The sequence below is a fragment of the Brachionichthys hirsutus genome, chromosome 8, assembly GCF_040956055.1.
Source record: "Brachionichthys hirsutus isolate HB-005 chromosome 8, CSIRO-AGI_Bhir_v1, whole genome shotgun sequence".
Taxonomy (NCBI): domain Eukaryota; kingdom Metazoa; phylum Chordata; class Actinopteri; order Lophiiformes; family Brachionichthyidae; genus Brachionichthys; species Brachionichthys hirsutus.
In genome coordinates this window covers 15,707,340-15,728,069 of record NC_090904.1, presented here as the reverse complement: position 1 = coordinate 15,728,069, position 20,730 = coordinate 15,707,340, and the positions used below count along the sequence as shown (strand labels likewise).

The 20,730-nt window shown below is 46.8% G+C and overlaps 1 protein-coding gene across 1 annotated transcript in view; it reads left to right on the top strand.

Moving 5' to 3' along the window:
* igsf21a (immunoglobin superfamily, member 21a) overlaps positions 1-20,730 on the top strand; it is a 192,409-nt gene that overhangs the window by 144,897 nt on the left and 26,782 nt on the right. The window contains exon 5 of the mRNA XM_068742179.1: positions 7,609-7,724. Coding sequence (XP_068598280.1) covers positions 7,609-7,724 — 116 coding nt within the window. The remainder of the gene's footprint in view (positions 1-7,608; positions 7,725-20,730) is intronic.

The following is a 20,730-nucleotide window of genomic DNA, read 5'->3' as shown; positions in this document are numbered from 1 at the left end:
TGTTTTTCGTCCCGTGGTGCAGAACGTCCCTATGCCACTCCCCATCTCTGACTCTCGCCTCGCCCGTGTCGACCGCAGCTGGTTCGTGCGCCCAGGTTGTGTGTAGTATTTTTTTGTTGTAAATAACTTGTTCACTTGTGGCTGGGTCTTATGTTTCTGTTTTCTTTGCGGCACCAGCCAGTCGCCACTTGTTAGTTGAGCTTGCTTTTTGGTTTTCTCTCGGCTGTGTATTTTTACCCTCGCGGAGGCGAGGGTATTGCAATTAGGTGCGTTTGTCTGTCTGTTTGTCTGTCCGAGCGCATAACTCAAAAACTAGTAACCCAATCGACTTGAAATTTTTACACAAGCAAGGTTCTGTCCGTGGCTCGGTCCTCCCCGAGAATGGCGTTGATCCGGATCTGGATCCAGATTCTAGAATTATTTTTACATCTGGAATTGTGCCTCTGCTGTAAACTGCCACTTTAAGAGGGAGGGACACGAATGGCATGATGGGAAAAATAGTCCAGAATGACTCTTGTAGTACGTTCTGGAGCAGCAAGCTAGAACAGGTTTGGCCCCTCTGATCCGGAAGCCCTGTTTACGGATCTGGATCCAGATTCTAGAATTATTTTTACATCTGGAATTGTGCCTGTGCTGTAAACTGCGTTATCTGTGTTGTGTGTGACGTCACCAAATTAAACGTTCAATGGAAATTGGTCAAAACAACACCAAACTAAATGTGGTGCGTTCCTAGTGGTGTCGGCGTGTAATTACGTTGTGGAATCCCATTTAATATGGAAATTCCCTACAACAGCTTCACCACCACCAAGTATGGAGTGAATGAATAATGCACAATGTAGAGCGTCTTTGAGTACCTTGAAGAGCGCTATAAAAAACCAACGCATTATTATTCTGGTGATTTTCGGTCCTGATCAACCCAAAACCCTAAAGAAACCACCCAGTCAATCCTTCGTAGTCTGGGTAGGTCTGTAATCGCCTCCTGAAACACGTCTGGAAGAAATCCCTCCCCTTATGTCAGGAGGGGGAAACGTGCACAAAATGTATGTGCACGTGCGTGCTCATGCTTGCATGCGTCCCTGTGTCTGCGCTCGCTTCACCGTCATGGTGGCCAGGAAGATGAGCTGACAGGCGAAGCTCTCCATTTACCAGTCGATCTCCGTTCCTACCCTCACCTGTGGTCACGAGCTTTGGGAAGTGACTGAAAGAACAAGGTCAGGGGACCAAGCAGCTGAAATGAGCTTCCTCCGTAGGGGGGCTCTCCCTTAGAGATCGGGTGAGACATTCTATCCTCTTACCTGGGGGTCTGGTGAGAAGACTGTTACAACAATGTTCCACCTCTACAACAGGAAAGCAAAACGTGAAATCAACATCATCGTTGACGATGCACAGCTACACTCCCAGTCCTCCCCAACATACCTTGGCGTGAAGCTCGACAGAACACTGTCCTTTAAATAACATCTGGTCAGTGTGAAAGGAAAGACCACCAGCCGTGCAGCACTGATACGGCGTTTAGCCGGAACCACGTGGGGAGCCTCCACGAAGACGCTGCGTATCTCCACCGAGGCCCTGGTCCTGCCTGCTGCTGAGTACTCTGCCCCAGTCTGGAGCCGTAGCCCCCATGTCCAGAAGCTGGATGCTGCACTCAACAGCGCACTACGGACTGTCTCCGGATGCCTACGTTCCACTCCGACCAACCAACTGCCAGTCCTTGCTGGAGTCGCCCCAGCAGAGATCAGGCGAGAGGCATCCATACTAGCTCTCGCTGGAAAGGCACATCTGAGCGAATCCCACCTCCTCCACAAGGTTGTCATGGAGACACCACACCATACCTGCCTCAAGTCCCGTCACCCTTTTGCCACACAGGCCCAGGAACTGCTCCACACGACACCAGCTGACAGATCTAAGGAATCCTGGGTGAAGGTCAGATGGAGGGACCAGTGGAAGGTGGCAGTACCATCAAGGCTCCACCGCTACATTGAGGATCCAACAGATATTCCTGATCAGGACCTGCCCCGCAAGGAGTGGAATACCCTCGACCGGCTGCGGACAGGAGTTGGACGCTTTGGTGCAACAATGCAGAAGTGGGGTCTTGCAGACAGTGCCCACTGTGAATGTGGGGATCCAGACGATGAGGTTCTCCTTGGGAGTGACCAGGTTGGATCGATGTAGTGAGGGAGGACATGGAAGTGGCTGGTGTTGGGGAGGACGATGCAAAGGACAGGGTGAAGTGGAGAAGGTAGATTTGCTGTGGCAACCCCTCAGGGGACAAGCTGATAGTCCAGTAGCAGTCTTTGAGACCCTTGTGCCTGCAATAAAAAAACCTGCTTCATCAAATAGTTACCACTGAATTACGGCGAGTGAAAGTGAGCTAAGGATGACCTTGGTGATATCTTCCTGACACATACAGAACTCGCCTCCACCATAAATATACCCCCAGAGACGTGAGCTTGAGACCAGGGTGCTTCAAGAAGGGGATGCTGGAAGTATTTGACTCCAGCTGTCTGCAGAGCACGAAAGCCTTTAATTATGAGGCCATGGGAAGCATTCTCTCCGGAGCATTCCCATTTCTATTTTTCTTATTTTTTTTTAAACAAAAAGACATAATGGTGCAAGAGTATATAAGTTGGTGGGAAATAGCAATTAATGTTCATTGGAGACCATTGTTGATACATGGTTTGCAAATGCAGTCTGCAGGAGGGGAAAATAAAAAGGATACTGAAGACATTCTCTCTCTTTCTATCTCTCTCACTCTCTCTCTCTCTTTCTGAGAATGAACTCGGCTCACAGAAAACTTCTGCTTTTATTGTTTACGTTTTTGCTTCCATTGGTTTGTTTGTTTGTTTGTTTCACTTTTAACTGGATAACTCCAAAATCTCTGGATGGGTCTTGAATACATTTTCAAGAAATCTTGGGAATGTTACCAGGAACAGTTGAATACATTTTGGTGATGATCCAGAAGAGATCCTGGATTCTGATCACAGATCAGTTGATTCGTTAACATTGCAGTCGATGGAGCTTAAAGTTAGTTCCTATATATCTCTGTTGATTATTGACATATGTTTATGGAATTTGACAAAGTCATGTAGGGGGGGGGGCTCTATCTCACCACCAAATTCCATCTGGATCTGATCCAGAATGGAGTCAGGAAAAAATATTATATTTTAACATTAAACCCATTTATGGATTCAACTCTGATTCACGTTTACTTTTCATGTTGGTGCATAAAGATACCAAGAACAATGTAGAACCTTCTGGTGCTGATCCAGATCACCGTGTGGACGGTGTAGATCCAGTTAGGAGGGGAACGAGCTGCTTGGAGGAGGTCTGTGCTCTCTGAGTGCTTTTCTAGTTACCCTCGCCGAAGGGGAGGCGAGGGTATTGCAATTGGGTCCGTTTGTCTGTCTGTTTGTCTGTTTGTTTGTTTGTTTGTCCGAGCGCATAACTCAAAAACTAGTAACCCAATCGACTTGAAATTTTTACACAAGCAAGGTTCTGTCCGTGGCTCGGTCCTCCCCGAGAATGGCGTTGATCCGGATCTGGATCCAGATTCTAGAATTATTTTTACATCTGGAATCGTGCCTTTGCTGTAAACTGCCACTTTAAGAGGGAGGGGCACGAATGGCATGATGGGAAAAAGAGTCCAGAAGGAGTCTTGTAGTACGTTCCGGAGCAGCAAGCTAGAGCAGGTTTGGCCCCTCTGATCCGGAAGCCCTGTTTACTGTCTCACAAGATCCAATAGTCTTTTGGAGGCGGGGTCTGCAATCTCTGATTGTCTTTCTAGTTTTCATCTGTAGTTATTGGACAGGAACCTCATATCATACCGTATTGGCCCGAAAATAACACGACCCCGGATATAATACAACCCCCTTTTTTTCAAGACTCAAGTTTGAGAAAATACTTTTTGAACACCAATTTCAATTTTTATACAGAAAATAATTACAGTACATCTGAAACAAATGATTATAACAATAAATTCGAGAGAAAAATCATGTTATTTTGCCACATTCAAATCATGCAAAAACTGTCCCACATCTTAATATCTGAACATTTAAATATGTGAACTAAAGTGCAATCACATTTGTAAATGAATGGCTTCTGGTTTTTAAAATGTAAATAAACCAATGTACTGTGATAAAACAACAAAATTGCAATAACTGCATGAACCATCAAAGTGAAGTCTAACTGGGGGGATCGTTGTTCTCCAGCGCCTCAGGGGTTAACTTCCAGACCACGCTGGGGACGAAGGCTGAAGCGCAGCAACACAAGATGGACGCCGGCCAGACGTGCTGAATCACTGAAGCTGCTTTATTTTACTTGCACTGTTAAACAAAACTCCGTTTCCTCCTATTGCTCGCATATCTCTGTCTCCTAGTTGCGCTCTCTCTCTTTCTCTCTCACACACTCGCTCGCTCCAGCGGGACACGCCCCAGCTGGACACGCGCACACGCACACACACACACACACACAGACACATCTCACAACATATGAATAAGGAAAAACATCGCAATAAAATAATGATAGGCGTTTGCTTTAGCCTGGGGAGTTCAGTTCACCATTCGTTGTAACGATATCTGGCGCCATCTAGCGTTCAGAATGGGTATAATGTCTAGACCCCGAATATAACACGACCCGACTTTTTCAGCCTAATTTCAATGCAAAAAACATCGTGTTATATTCGGGCCAATACGGTATATGAAGTATATCAATCCACGGAGTGTGATAAATGTATTTCACATTTTTATATTGTAGTTGGCGTTTGTCTGTCATTGAGGATTTGAGAATAACCTTTAAAACAAGCGGGTGAGGAGAGATGTAATTAAATAAGAGATGAAAGCCTCCACAGGAAAGCATCTTGATCTCCTTAATCATTGTTGTGTTAAGAAGGCCTTGGTTTTAATCGTGTGAAATATACGTTTTATTACCTACGAGGCGTACCGCTTCTGAACCCAACTGAGGGGTTCTGTTCCTGCTTTTGTTCAACCTGAACAAAGGACCTCCCTGCAGCTGGTTTGGATCAGCACTCGCCAGGGGACTGTTACTACTCATCACTCAAGCAGAAACTTGACATTAATTACCATCAAAGGACTAAAATGGTTTTTCATGACCTTAACCTTTTCCTACAGAACGCTGCAGTGATCGCGTGACGTTGTTTTTTACGGCTGCAGGTACTAAATGAATTGTATTTTTAACGACACATCAGATCGGCACTCAAGGCATTTTGTAGATGAAAACATCTTAATGATGGTTTTGGAAATCTATTTCCCTCATTTCCGCAGTACGGTGCTGTTTTCTGGAGAGGAACAATCCATGTTGTAAGTTCTACGTTCTGCCGATTGGAACACGCTCCCTGTTCTGGAGGCACCTCATTGCTTGACACGCCTTCTGAGTCAAGCTCTTGAGCACGAGCGGTTATGAACACGTGCCGGGTTGGAGTCGGCTTGTCAGTAGGCTAATGGAGTGTTCTGAGGTTGATTGACTTCCATCCATAAGCAATTAAGAGCTGTGGAAAGTCCGCGGCAGCAAGGTCAGCACCGAGGGTCCCACTTTACCCCACGACCTCTAAGCATGTCAGGAATCTGAACCCAAAGTCAAACTTGCTTGTTGCCTTAACGACCTTGAAACTGCCTGACGGAGTCCGTCCCTGTTCTGTCAGCTTTCACTCAAGTTTCTCGCTGAGATTTGCACGGGCTGATAGACATCAAAGATATCAAAGCCCTCCATGCTGCCGGTTGCATCACAGGAATTCACTGGACCTCTGTAGCGCTGCCTTAAAAAAAGTTACTAAAGTTACTGAGTTCAAGCTGATATTGTTCATACTGCTGTACTCTCTTCTTGTCCCGTGAGGGGTCGCCACAGCAACCCAACGTTCTCCACTTCACCCTGTCCTTTGCATCGTCCTCTCCAACACCAGCCACTATCATGTCCTCCCTCACTACGTCCATGTCTCTTCTCCTGGGTCGTCCTCTAGTCCTGTCCTTTGCATGGTCCTCCCCAACACCAGCCACTCTCATGTCCTCCCTCACTACGTCCATGTCTCTTCTCCTGGGTCGTCCTCTAGTCCTGTCCTTTGCATCGTCCTCCCCAACACCAGCCACTCTCATGTCCTCACTACGTCCATGTCTCTTCTCCTGGGTTGTCCTCTAGCCCTGTCCTTTGCATCGTCCTCCCCAACACCAGCCACTCTCATGTCCTCCCTCACTACGTCCATGTCTCTTCTCCTGGGTTGTCCTCTAGCCCTGTCCTTTGCATCGTCCTCCCCAACACCAGCCACTCTCATGTCCTCCCTCACTACGTCCATGTCTCTTCTCCTGGGTCGTCCTCTAGTCCTGTCCTTTGCATCGTCCTCCCCAACACCAGCCACTCTCATGTCCTCCCTCACTACATCCATGTCTCTTCTCCTGGGTTGTCCTCTAGCCCTGTCCTTTGCATCGTCCTCCCCAACACCAGCCACTCTCATGTCCTCCCTCACTACGTCCATGTCTCTTCTCCTGGGTCGTCCTCTAGTCCTGTCCTTTGCATGGTCCTCCCCAACACCAGCCACTCTCATGTCCTCCCTCACTACGTCCATGTCTCTTCTCCTGGGTCGTCCTCTAGTCCTGTCCTTTGCATCGTCCTCCCCAACACCAGCCACTCTCATGTCCTCACTACGTCCATGTCTCTTCTCCTGGGTTGTCCTCTAGCCCTGTCCTTTGCATCGTCCTCCCCAACACCAGCCACTCTCATGTCCTCCCTCACTACGTCCATGTCTCTTCTCCTGGGTTGTCCTCTAGCCCTGTCCTTTGCATCGTCCTCCCCAACACCAGCCACTCTCATGTCCTCCCTCACTACGTCCATGTCTCTTCTCCTGGGTCGTCCTCTAGTCCTGTCCTTTGCATCGTCCTCCCCAACACCAGCCACTCTCATGTCCTCCCTCACTATGTCCATGTCTCTTCTCCTGAGTCGTCCTCTAGTCCTGTTCTCTGGCAGTTCCATCCTGGAACCCTAAAAACTGGGTTTTCACCATTTCCTGCTTTCAGCTGAAATGTGGTCTCTTCATCGTCGTATTCTTTAGAACACAATGAGAGGAGTAGAGAACTGAAGCTGGTTTTCTTCGGGGGGGGGGGCTCCTCTATAGTTCTGCAAAGTCTAGCCCGAATGTTTTCCCATCACGCCGCCATCACGTACTTGCCGCCGTCCCTCGAGAGGCACCAATGGAAAGGTGGCGATGTGAGACGTTTCACCTCATGAGCCCTGGGGAGTTGAGAACGTGCCGTCCCGGCTGCACCACTGCCGTTTGAGGTGGCGCGTCTCCAAGCGGGCGCCGTCGTCCTTTGAGCACAGCAGACAGATAATGCAGCTCATCGCATTTGTTTTAGTGTGGATTATTTTAAAAGTCAGGGCACAGCCGCTTCGCTCTCCCCCCACCCTGCCTCCCTTCCTCCCTTGCTGTGCCGTTGTGCAGCCCCAACATTAAATGTCATCTCAAAATAACTCCTGATTTGGAAGGCAGGCGCTTTTCTTTTTTCTTTTTCCTTTTCTTGCACTTTTATAAGTATCTGAGGTTGCTTTTCTGTCTGTCAAATTTTGGGGGGAGATTTTCCTCTCAACGCTTTCCTCTGTCCTCCACAGCGCCTCCGAACAACATCTCAGTGCTGGCAGAAAACACTCCGGCCCCATTCAGCCGATACCAAGCCCAGAATTTCACCCTGGTCTGCAGTGCTAAAGGAGGGAAGCCGGCGCCGTCGGTGAGTTCCTGCCGGCGATGCTCCGTGCTGCTCGTCCACTGCAGATGTGCCTTTACAGCAACATTCCTGTCAAACCCTGTTTTCCTGTTTGATCTTCTGGATCTCTTTTGATGATATGAGCACACAGGTTCAAGTAAAACAGCAGTGAAGCCATTCCCTGGTCTCAGCGCGACATCGAGCATCGTTTGCTGGAAGAGCAGGCTGCAGAAATGCCTGTCATTTAAAGTGCACTCGTTGTCACAAATTGACATGTGATTGATTAGCAACACTTAGCTATTAGCTATTCGAGCACTGCAGTCATTAAAAGGGCAGATCAGATACGGGAAACGGCGATATGAACATTATTGATGTTACTCTGAGCACTGAACATGATAGTGATGATTGCACGCAGGATTATCTTCCTCAGCACAAATGCATCACTGCGTGCCAGGCTGATGCAAAGCTCCACGGTAACTATCTCACCGTCGGAGGCGTGTGTCCCTGCGGTCACACGACAGCGTTCCCTCGCTGAGTCATTCATCATCGTTTGTTAGTGTGGAGGACGGACCCTGAGAAAACGGCCAGAGGTGACTATAATCTCAGTCTGGCTGACGGTGAGAGGAGTTGGGTTTGCCCTCTGTCGCCGGTTCACCGGGGGCTCTCATCCGGTGATGCTCCTTTCCCCTACATTTAAAAAGGAGGAAAAACAATGAAAATAGACCTTAAAGGTTCCATATTATAAAAACTCTCTGTCCCACGTTTCTACACTATTCTGGTGGTTTTGGGTCCTCATCAACCCAAAAACAGCAAAATAAACCGTCCAGTGAATCCTTCCTAGTTTGGTAGATCTGAAATCACCTCCTGAAACACGTCTGGAAGGAATCGCTCTCGGCTTGACGGCCGGGGGAACGTGCACAAGATGTGCGTGCGTCTCTGTGTCTGCGCTCTCTTCACCGTCGTGGTGACGAGGAAGCTGAGCCGGAAGGAGAAGCTCTCCATTTACCGGTCCGTTCCCACCCTCACCTGCCGGTCGATCTCCGTTCCCACCCTCACCTGCCGGTCGATCTCCGTTCCTACCCTCACCTGGGGGTCGATCTCCGTTCCTACCCTCACCTGTCGGTCGATCTCCGTTCCTACCCTCACCTGCCGGTCGATCTCCGTTCCTACCCTCACCTGCCGGTCAGTCTCCGTTCCTACCCTCACCTGCCGGTCAGTCTCCGTTCCTACCCTCACCTGTGGCCCCGAGCTTTGCGTAGTGATCAAAGAACAAGGTCGCGGGTACAAGCGGTTTCCTCCGTGACCCGACCCTGGATCAGCGGTTTGAAGATGATGATTCAAAGCATTTTCATTCCGTCCTGATAATATTACCGTCAACGCGCCGCGTTTGTGTTGAGACACTCTGTCTCCTGCAGGAAGAGCAGAGTGGATGAAGTAAATGTTTTGTGGTAATGTTCCAGCGAAAATTGGAACAAATGTTTTTGTGTGCTAAAAGCGTCCCTCACGGTTACCATGGTAGCGTGCTCGCTTTGAACGTACTTTTGCTTCCGGGCTTAGAGTGTTTCTGACAGAAATGAGGGACGCTGTCCTGCAGCATCTGTTTGAGACAGAAAAGAGGGACGCTGTCCTGCAGCATCTGTTTGAGACAGAAAAGAGGGACGCTGTCCTGCAGCATCTGTTTGAGACAGAAAAGAGGGACGCTGTCCTGCAGCATCTGTTTGAGACAGAAAAGAGGGACGCTGTCCTGCAGCATCTGTTTGAGACAGAAATGAGGGACGCTGTCCTGCAGCATCTGTTTGAGACAGAAAAGAGGGACGCTGTCCTGCAGCATCTGTTAGAGACAGAAATGAGGGACGCTGTCCTGCAGCATCTGTTTGAGACAGAAATGAGGGACGCTGTCCTGCAGCATCTGTTTGAGACAGAAATGAGGGACGCTGTCCTGCAGCATCTGTTTGCTATTTCGACCAAAGACTGGAGAACTGCATTAACTTGTGGAAGGGTAAGATATGGGACCTTTAAAACAGAAGAACCAGAGAAGTTTACAGGACTTATTCAGAGCGTACTTCTAAAAATACTCGACAGAGAAACCCGTCGCCGTTCCTCCGGTCGGTTCTGAGATTGTCCGACAGTACGTACGGCGGGTCATCATCAGCTCAGCAACTTTCACCGTCGACTTCCTATCTGGCATCATTCCAGTGTGAACACAGAATCGGTTTGCCTCCAGAACAAGACTGGCAATAAACAGCCGTGAAATGAGTTTCCTTCCAGGCACAAAGTGCAAGATATGGACGTTTGTCCCACAGTTTGTGCTGACTGCGTCCAAATGTAATAGAACACTGGGACGGAGAACACTCTGCATGCTGAGGCCACCAGGAAAGGCACAACCATGGTCTCCACACCCCGATGACTCACACCCCCTCCCTCTTGCTCAGCTATTGGACTTAGAGAATTAAACTTGTGTTTTACACATGCTTCACACATTCATGTTGATTTTACAGCTTTCTAAGTGGAACTATTCAGGCTTGAAGTGCCTCAACGTTTCCCTTTGTTCTGTGCGTATTATTTAATCTGTTTCAATGCGACTCTCATTTTAGCCCTTTGGCTATTTGGAGGCAGATGTGTCCTGTGAGGTAGGATGGCTTGTCTGCGTGCTGGAAGGTGGGCGGCTGGTGGCGACTCATGCTGCACATATTAATTGCCTTAGTAATTTATTGTAATTTATGTAATCTATTGTCATTCATTGTCATTTTGCATCAGTGGTGTAATTTATTTTAGATTAATTGTTAGTTTGCATCGGCGGTTTAAAACCATTTTATTATTATTGAATATTGGTTTTATTTTTATGTTTTATTTTCATTCGTTTTATTTGTATTGTTAATTGTGGATGATTTATGTACGAAGGACTTTCAACGGAAACAAGACCGCAAGGGCTTTTTAGAAATGCTCCTCTTAGACCGGATGTTTGACTGTACTTGTACTGTAATACATGCTACTGTGTGACTGTACTTGTACTCTAACATTCTATCTAATAAAAATATATATATTCATCATCATCAGTAGTTTATTATAGGCAATATGAATTTAACGCCAACACAATCACGGTCTGGGCTAAATGAGCAGCTGAGCTCTTTAAAGGTCACATATTATAGTTAACGCAGTTCTCAGAAACTTGTATGAAATATCTGTGCCAGTCTTTGGTCAAACTAACAAACGTTCCCCCGCTTGACGTCAAGCTAGGGGAGATTCCTTCCAGACGTGTTTCAGGAGGTGATTCCAGACCTACCAAACTAGGAAGGACTGACTGGATGGTTTATTTAGCTGTCTTGGGTTGATAAGGACCCAGAATCATGACACATGGGCGAATACGTCTCCTTTAAATGACATAGAACGGTGTTTCCTGCTTTGGAAGGTAGAGCTCTTTTCTTTGCCTTGCTTGTGTGAATTATTGCTAATATTCTGGCAAGCCAGCTCTGTCAAAGAACTGACTACAAACTACGTGAACTGTGTAGTTGCTGAGTGATGTGTCAGTTCTCGGGACACCAAGCAGTAACATGATCCAAGGTAAAGCTCCAAAGTCATTCCCTTATTAACAATTTAACATATGGCCCCAAAATGCAGCGTTCAGTGTTTTAAATCAGAGCCCATCTCAGAAGAGGCCTGCGAGTCGCTCTGTTCCATCCCTCTGGGAATCGCTTGTGCTGCGTAATCAAACCTCATTCGCTTGAACGCTGCAGCTCCAAACGGATCCCTCTGCTTTTGATGGACCTTATCTGTTCTTTGTTGCAGCTGCTGCCCTGAGGCTCTCTGTAAAATGAGCTTTTGTCAGCTCCATTCTCAGTGTCATATCACCGCTCTATCACAGAGCCACCCTGCGCCCATTGAGCAGCAGATCAATAGGATGGTTTCAACTTATAGTTCACTAGATGTTTGCCACGCTGACATTGTAAATCCGATACATTTAATGTTTTGGTTTATTTGGGCGAGAGCAGTGAGCTAAAACCCTGCTTTAGAGTTCCATAAAGAAAAAGCAATCGAGACATCTACATTGTAAATAAAGTTGACTGGCGTCATTGTAAAGATTTAGTCATTTTGATGTAGCCTATGTTGGAGTCAGCCGGAGCCTTGCTGCTGGGAAGAGAAGCAGAGGAAGCACAAGAGCTTCTGATTGCTGCAGAGCATCGCGTCACTAAGACACGAACTGTACAGTGAGAAGTGAACAACAGTGTGATAAAACCTTGTTCTTATAGATTACAGCCTGACCTTGACCTCGACCTTGACCTTGTGCACTCTAAACAAGCTTTTTCTCTTCATTGAGACAACTCCAGAGCGGTGAGATGTGCCAAAGTGCACTGATGGTGCACTTTAAATGAGAACGTGTGACTCGGGGCTAAATGACTTTACTTTTATCCCTGTAAGTTGTTTCTCTTTTTCTATGGTTTAATTCTCAGATGCAACACCCCCCCCCCCCCCCCCCACACACACACACACAGCACAGTCAAGGTTGTCTTGGAGGACTTTATCTTGTTGTCTGATTTGTTTCATGGAGGAGCTTAAAAGGAGGAGATAGAGGTTGAAATGTTGACGACACAACTAACGGATCAAAACGTTTTATCAATGAAAAGTCATTTTCTCCAGGGTGGGAATGACCAAATAAATATTGGCTATTGGAAAATGAATAATTTGTTGCTAAACAACAACTGTGTGAAAGCAGCGATGGAGAGGCTTATTCAAATATTCAAAAAGAGAATATTTACAGGTCTAACTGGGGGCTGCCTAAACGAAGAGGAAGTCGTTTCTGAAATCACAGCACTTCCTAGTTTACCTGCATCTACAAAGCCAAGGCAGAAGCAGCTTTGATAAGATGGATGGAACAAGGAGAGCAAATAACAGCAAAATGTAACGCAATCATTCAACTAGATATATAAGGAAATGTTACAAGCAATAAAAAGGACACATTTTTGTTATGAATACTACTCTGTGTTGTATAAAAAGTATGTTTACTGAGGATGCTATGTCCACATTTACTGCATTTTTAAATAATCTAAATACAATTGGCAATGATGACAGATTATTATGCGACTTTCCAATTACCTTGCAAGAAATAGCAGACGCTATTGATCATCTGGTAATGACGGATCACAGCAGAGTTTTATAAAGGTTTCTCAGCTCTCTTATTTCTTTGCAAATAAGATTCTTCCACCAAGCATGACCCAAGGTGTCATCTCTCTGATGCCACAACCCCACAAGGATCCCCTGTTGATAGAAAACTGGAGACCCATAAGTCTTCTCAATAACGATTACAAAATATTGGCCACAGTGTTAACTGTGCGATTAAAAAAAGTCTTAAACACCCTCATAGATGAAAACCAGTCCGGTTTTATGCATTTCAAATAACATCCGGTTAGTTTTTGACCTGATAGACTATTCGGAGTATATAACAGATGAAAGTTTCATATTTTTTCTTGACTTTTTCAACACCTTTGACACTGTAGAACACTCCTTTATATTCTGTCCTCCATTGATACGCTCTACATGGAAATAGCTCTGTGAAGTAAAGTAATGGCATGACTCGTAGGTTTTTTCTGGAAACAGGCATGAGACAGGGCTGCCCTGTTAGCAGGCCTGTCTCATGCCTCTGAAACTGACGGACGCAACTATAAGAAAATATTTTTCTTAGAGTTGCACAGATTTTTTGCAGATTTGTTAAATCAAGCTCCATCAAAAGCCTTCCTAATTGCTGATAAAGAAATTCTTATAAGCCAGCTTGCAGACGACACTGCACTATTCCTAAAAGACCCTTCACAGCTTTCCAAAGCTCTTCAAACAATAGAGATATACTCAAAGGCCTTTAAACTTAAAGATTAATCTTAAAAATTGTTGTCTGGCATCAATAAACAATATTGCGGTCAAATACAACATAACCTATTTAGGTTTATATGTAACAAAAGATCAAAACAACAGAGAATCTATAAACTTTAATCCCGTAATTTCTCTCCTCAACGCTACTGTATTTGGAACAACAACTCTGATATTTTGGTTTGAGAAAAATATTATTTTGGTGCAACAGCTTTTAACACCAGAGGGTACTCTAGTCACATACAATGACTTTTGTTCCATTTATAATATGCCATTGCAACCTGCTGAATTTGATATGGTCCTAAAGGCCATCCCCAGTGGGGTACAAATCTTATGCATTGCTTCTTCCTACAATAGTCCATGTTCCTTTCAAAAGCTAAACAATACACAGTGTGGGAAAATATGTTTGTCATAAAAAATGACAAACAATCCGATCTGAAGTGAAGATTCTGACCCACTTCCTGCCACTTCTGACCCACTTCTTGCAGCTTCTGACCCACTTCCTGCCATTGCTATAATGAGATATCTTAAAGGTTGTTGAAGTGTTGTAGCAAAAACTTTCAATACAGATTCCAAGTTAAGGAAAGAACGATGTTGGTCAGCAATGTGGCATAAAGCTCGAACGCCCAGTCGGATATTAGGGGTTGTGATCTGTTATTTACAGACACATTCTTTGCTTTATGTGCGGATCTTAAAAAGCCACAAGGTGTCTTAAACAGGCGGTCCTCACTTAACGATCACTCGGAGGTACGACAGGCTTTCAGAAATATAAAAGTGTGTGTTTAGCGACAAGGAGTTGCTGTTACGACAGGCGGAATGCTCTGGCTGCAGAGTTGTGAGTGAGTACGTACATGTGTACTGTAGAAATAGAATATACGTTGGCAAATATATATATATATTTTTTTCAAGTTGTTTCATCAACGGGGGTTTGGTTTAACGACGGCATCGCCTAGCGATGGCATCAACCGGGGTTTGGTTTAACGACGGCATCGCCTAGCGACGGCATCAACGGGGTTTGGTTTAACGACGGCATCAACCGAGGTTTGGTTTAACGACGGCATCAACCGAGGTTTGGTTTAACGACGGCATCAACCGGGGTTTGGTTCAACGACGGCATCAACCGGGGTTTGGTTCAACAACGGCATCAACGGGGTTTGGTTTAACGACGGCATCGCCTAGCGACGGCATCAACGGGGTTTGGTTTAATGACGGCATCAACCGGGGTTTGGTTTAATGACGGCATCAACCGGGGTTTGGTTTAAGGACGGCATCAACCGGGGTTTGGTTTAACGACGGCATCAACCGAGGTTTGGTTTAACGACGGCATCAACCGGGGTTTGGTTCAACGACGGCATCGCTTAGCGACGGCATCAACGGGGTTTGGTTCAACGACGGCATCAACCGGGGTTTGGTTCAACGACGGCATCAACCGGGGTTTGGTTCAACGACGGCATCAACCGGGGTTTGGTTTAACGACGGCATCAACCGGGGTTTGGTTTAACGACGGCATCAACCGGGGTTTGGTTCAACGACGGCATCAACCGGGGTTTGGTTTAACGACGGCATCAACGGGGTTTGGTTCAACGACGGCATCAACCGGGGTTTGGTTCAACGACGGCATCAACCGGGGTTTGGTTCAACGACGGCATCAACGGGGTTTGGTTCAACGACGGCATCAACCGGGGTTTGGTTTAACGACGGCATCAACCGGGGTTTGGTTCAACAACGGCATCAACGGGGTTTGGTTCAACGACGGCATCAATCGGGGTTTGGTTCAACGACGGCATCAACCGGGGTTTGGTTCAACGACGGCATCGCTTAGCGACGGCATCAACCGGGGTTTGGTTCAACGACGGCATCAACCGGGGTTTGGTTCAACGACGGCATCAACCGGGGTTTGGTTCAACGACGGCATCAATCGGGGTTTGGTTCAACGACGGCATCAACCGGGGTTTGGTTTAACGACGGCATCAACCGGGGTTTGGTTTAACGACGGCATCAACCGGGGTTTGGTTCAACGACGGCATCAACCGGGGTTTGGTTCAACGACGGCATCAACCGGGGTTTGGTTCAACGACGGCATCAACCGGGGTTTGGTTCAACGACGGCATCAACCGGGGTTTGGTTCAACGACGGCATCAACCGGGGTTTGGTTCAACGACGGCATCAACCGGGGTTTGGTTCAACGACGGCATCAATCGGGGTTTGGTTCAACGACGGCATCAACCGGGGTTTGGTTCAACGACGGCATCGCTTAGCGACGGCATCAACCGGGGTTTGGTTCAACGACGGCATCAACCGGGGTTTGGTTTAGCGACGGCATCAACCGGGGTTTGGTTTAACGACGGCATCAACCGGGGTTTGGTTTAACGACGGCATCAACCGGGGTTTGGTTTAGCGACGGCATCAACCGGGGTTTGGTTCAACGACGGCGTCTTCAGAACATAACTTTGTCTTTCAGCGAGGACCAGCTGCATTTTGTCTTGTCCTCCACGCATAATAAAATGTATTTCCTTAAAATAAATGCTGTATTTGATTGATTTGGTTTATCCCAGCAAGTGGAACATTCCCTCGCAGCCCGGAGAGGGCTCGGGATGACGGGCACGCAGCCCGGCGAGGGCTCGGGATGACGGGCACGCAGCCCGGCGAGCGGTAATAATAGCGCTGCTGCCACTCGGAGCATCTTCAAAGCACAAGCAGGCGCTGATTGAAAAGAAGATAGATAATGGCGTTATTAAGAGAAAGGGAAGCTGATTAATTCACCTCCCTGATCCCCCCCCCCACCCCCCTCCTCATCCGCTCCCCTTCTTCAGGCTCCTCTTTCATTGAATCACTGTCATTAGGAAAATTGCTACCTTGTTCTTTTGACACCTGCATGATTAATCGATGCAACATACATTACGTTATTGTCCAAATGTTTCTGATTCCAGATGTTTTTGCCTTGGGGGGGGGGGGGGCAGGCTCCGTCACTCACTCTGTGTCGTCGTATGTGGAATACTGATGGCGGTTTCACACCCCTTGTGTCTGAGGTCATTCATTTTAGACTGAAATAAGCGCTTTCGCTGTCTGAACAGGGGCTTGATTGATGATCACGAGATTCCAGACCCAGGTTGGAATGTTGTCTACGAGAGGACGAGACAAAAGCAATTTAGTCCCCTATAAAAGTCCTCCTTCACAGGAGTGCAAGCGCTACCTTACCACTAGCTATATTGTTAGCAAAGAAGACAACGTGTTGCATGGACGCTAAAAAGGGCATCATTACCTGAGTGGACATTACTACTTCACCGACATGCTCATTTTATTTCCCTTGACATCGTCTTTCCGGCTTTCCATGCGAGACCTCCACATGAGGTGAGGCGCTGCGCTGGAGTCAAGAGAAGTTCCTTTGGCGGCAGGCGTCTCTCTCGCTTCTCTCTGCCTGTCAGACAAGGAAACGTGCAAAACGTGGCAAAACGAGATTCTGCCACATTAGCAGGTAGCACAAAGAAACACCATTCCAGGGACGTCATGCTGTACGCCTCCCTGATCACGCTTGGATTCTAACATGATTGATTAATATTAGTATTTGCAGAGACACAATGGCCTCATCTTGCTTGTTGCTGGACTCCGGTCGTGGCTCTCACTTCACTTTCCTTGGGAGGTGGCTTCATCAAATATGCTATAACTAACATTTGCAGCAGGAAAACGCTCACTCATCATTCACAGGTCTGTCATTACAATTCGATTTTTCAAGGAAAGCTTTTCAAGCGTGAAGCTGATGATGCAATTTCAAATGTAAAAACAAGTGCGCTTACACATTTGATTGGATTTGATCTTTGTCAGTGCTATTCCCATATCCACATGTGATCCACTTCCTGGTAATGAAAGGAGAAATGAAAAAGGAGACCGGAAAGATAATGACACCGGAATAACGCCTTCCGCTGCACATCTGTTCATATCGTTTTCCTTTATGTACCATATGAAATCTGATTTATTCATTCTCTCATAGTAACAGCAGACAGGTGAAGTTGAGATAGTACACGGTACATGAAGAATTCTCCACTTCATGTTTTCCTTGAGGAAGAACTGCAATAAAAATATTATTTCTGACTCAGTCAGAAAATATTTATCACAATGGCTGTGAGTGTGCATTAAAGGTTTTACTTACCACCATATCATTAGTAAACGTAGATCAACTGATTCCGCTGATCTATTTTCAGAATCCCTCCAACAAGATCAATGTTTGAGGTGTTTTACCAAAACTGAGAGGAAGAAATAGAATATCTACTTCAAGCACTCAAATCTGGTCTTAAATTAAAAAGGAAAAATTTAAATGAACAAAAATGTATTTCAAGAAATAACAATTTAGCCGTTAGAGTTTGATCTTAAAAGATAAAAACATAAAAATTAGGAAGACTTTTCTGAGGTTCTTCTGACGTTGCCTTGTGACGGGGCCACAAGGCAGCAACAAGAAGTCCAGAAGATGTGCTAAGCTATTCTGGTACTGCTTTTAGAGCTGGTTATCAAAGCTGTTATTCCCAATAAAGACCTATTCTATTCTACGACGCAGGATCACAACTCGCAGCAAGCCGAGTTCAGTCCAGATGTTAAAGACATCTAAAAGAAAAACTCGATGAAACCGAAGAGGCTTTGGTTATTTAGAATATATCCTTTTCTCTGTGGGGCCGTGCTTCGTACTAAATACTGAAGTTTAGTTTTGAAATGCGCATGGTGATGGTGAACGATGAATCACAGGAAGGCCCACATTGTGACGTGAATTGCAGTCTCAGAGTTCGACTGTCCCACATGTGAACATGAGCATGTCCTTTGAAGTTATTCCTCAGAAGCTTGGCCACACACGTTACCACTGCTCCTCACTTAACCCTCTTTCCACGACCGTAGCGGCGGCGCTATTGTTGTCTATGCCCGGTGTTATGCTAATAATGCACCGCCGGTACCGGTGTTCCGGTCGAAGAGGCCGACTTTAACCAGCAGGTGGTGCTGGCGCCACGGCCGTAATGACAGGCGGGTGCTCCCGCGCCGTTCAGCGGTAAAGGGTTAATGCCAAAGTTACGTTCCAAAGACCACGTCGCTAACGATCTCGTCGTTAAAAGAAACCCCCGTATGATGACAGCTCCAAAATAATGTACAGTATACGCAAAGGCCACCCCGCAGTGTGCTGGCGACACCTCCGGGGTGTGTCCCACCTCTCGCCTATATAGAAGCTGGGATAGGCTACACCTGTGACCCACAACGCGGATAAACCTGATCAAGCTTTATGTTTCTGTATATATTTACGTACTCGCTCACACCTCGGCAGCCTCTGCTTTCTGCTCATCGCTAAACACGGATTTATATTTCTTAGCTCGAGACGCCGTTAACCGAGGACCAGCTGTGTTGCTGTTTACCCGCTCAAGGCAACAGCACCAGAGGCAGAAACCTGTGAAGGCACGCCTCATACCTTCCCTAACAATAAAGCAAAATGGAATGGAGATGACCAAAGGTCCCTGAGTGACCTGTAATCTTCAGAAATAATAAGGCCGATGCTCTATCTGGAGCTGATTACAATGCTAATATCTGGGGGTTACACTGGAACATAAATTCCCAGTCGGCAGATGAAACAGATTTTAATAGACTCATGGAAGGGTGAGGAAACATCCCATAATATCCCAGGAAAAGCCCGCTCAGCAACAGCCAAGCCCGACTGTTGCACGGCTGAATAGCATCAATGAGTTTTACAGCTACACTAATCAATACTTCCCTGTCAGCTGCGGAGACAGCCCTGCAAATACTAACGTCACATTTGTGCGGGGGAGGTCTCTCAGAGCTAGCGGCTGTGTTCAACGTAGCTTTGCTTAGCTTAGCGCTCATCGTATTAACCCCGCGACGGCCTCAATTACTCAACAGCCATTCATTTCAGTGGCTTCAAACACGCCATCAGTCAGCCTTCGAGGCCGTGCCTTTAAAAAGGTTGCTGCTCGACAAAGGTGGCGCGTTGTTGGGACTGCGTGTGTGTGTGTGTGTGTGTAACGGATATAGAGCATGTTCCATGATGTCCTGGCCTTCAGGAAAGAGTCTTATTGTCCTATTTATGACTCATTTTGGGATACAAAGAGTTTCAATCGTTACCAGACCTTGAATATTGAATGAAAGCAGCAAAGTGCTGCTCATCGCCCCCAAATGATTGGACAAACGTGGCATGATAACAGCTGCCACATTTCAGAGTCCCATCTGATGCAGGTAAAATTCCGGGTCTGGAAATCCGGGAATGTTTCAGTTAATTTGGCTCATGGGAAATCTCCGACGAGCTGAAACTGATTCAGTTTCAGTTTGGGCTTGGCTTTCTTTATGATGAACGGCTCCAAATCCCGAAGAAATGAATGAATGAAATCCAGTATTCCTCAAATAAAGACATTAAAACATGTCAATGATCATTCTCGGGGAAGATTATCACATATTGCTTTCTGGGTGTTTTTTGAGTTGCACATTTATTATTCATAAAAAAAAAAGGTAAATATTTTAGCATTGATCTAACGGTTTGGACATGTCCCACGCAGAATGCTGAACGTTTATAGCTCTAAAAAGGAGTTCAAACTCCAGAGAGAAACATTCCTATCTTTAGGAGGGATCTTCTCTTCTCAGCATCAACAGCGGAAGTGAAATATGTCCCTCATCCGTCTCTGAAACACGCCCGTCTCTGAACCACGCCCGTCTCGGAAACACGCCCGACTCTGAAACACGCCCGTCTCTGAACCACGCCCGTCTCTGAAACACGCCCGACTCTGAACCACGCCCGTCTCTGAAACACGCCCGACTCTGAACCACGCCCGTCTCTGAAACACGCCCGACTCTGAAACACGCCCGTCTCTGAAACACGCCCGTCTCTGAAACACGCCCATTTCTGAACCACGCCCGTCTCTGAACCACGCCCGTCTCTGAAACACGCCCGACTCTGAAACACGCCCGACTCTGAAACACGCCCGACTCTGAAACACGCCCGTCTCTGAAACACGCCCGTCTCTGAAACACACCCATTTCTGAACCACGCCCGTCTCTGAACCACGCCCGTCTCTGAAACACGCCCGTCTCTGAAACACGCCCGTCTCTGAACCACGCCCGTCTCTGAAACACGCCCGACTCTGAAACACGCCCGTCTCTGAACCACGCCCGTCTCTGAACCACGCCCGTCTCTGAA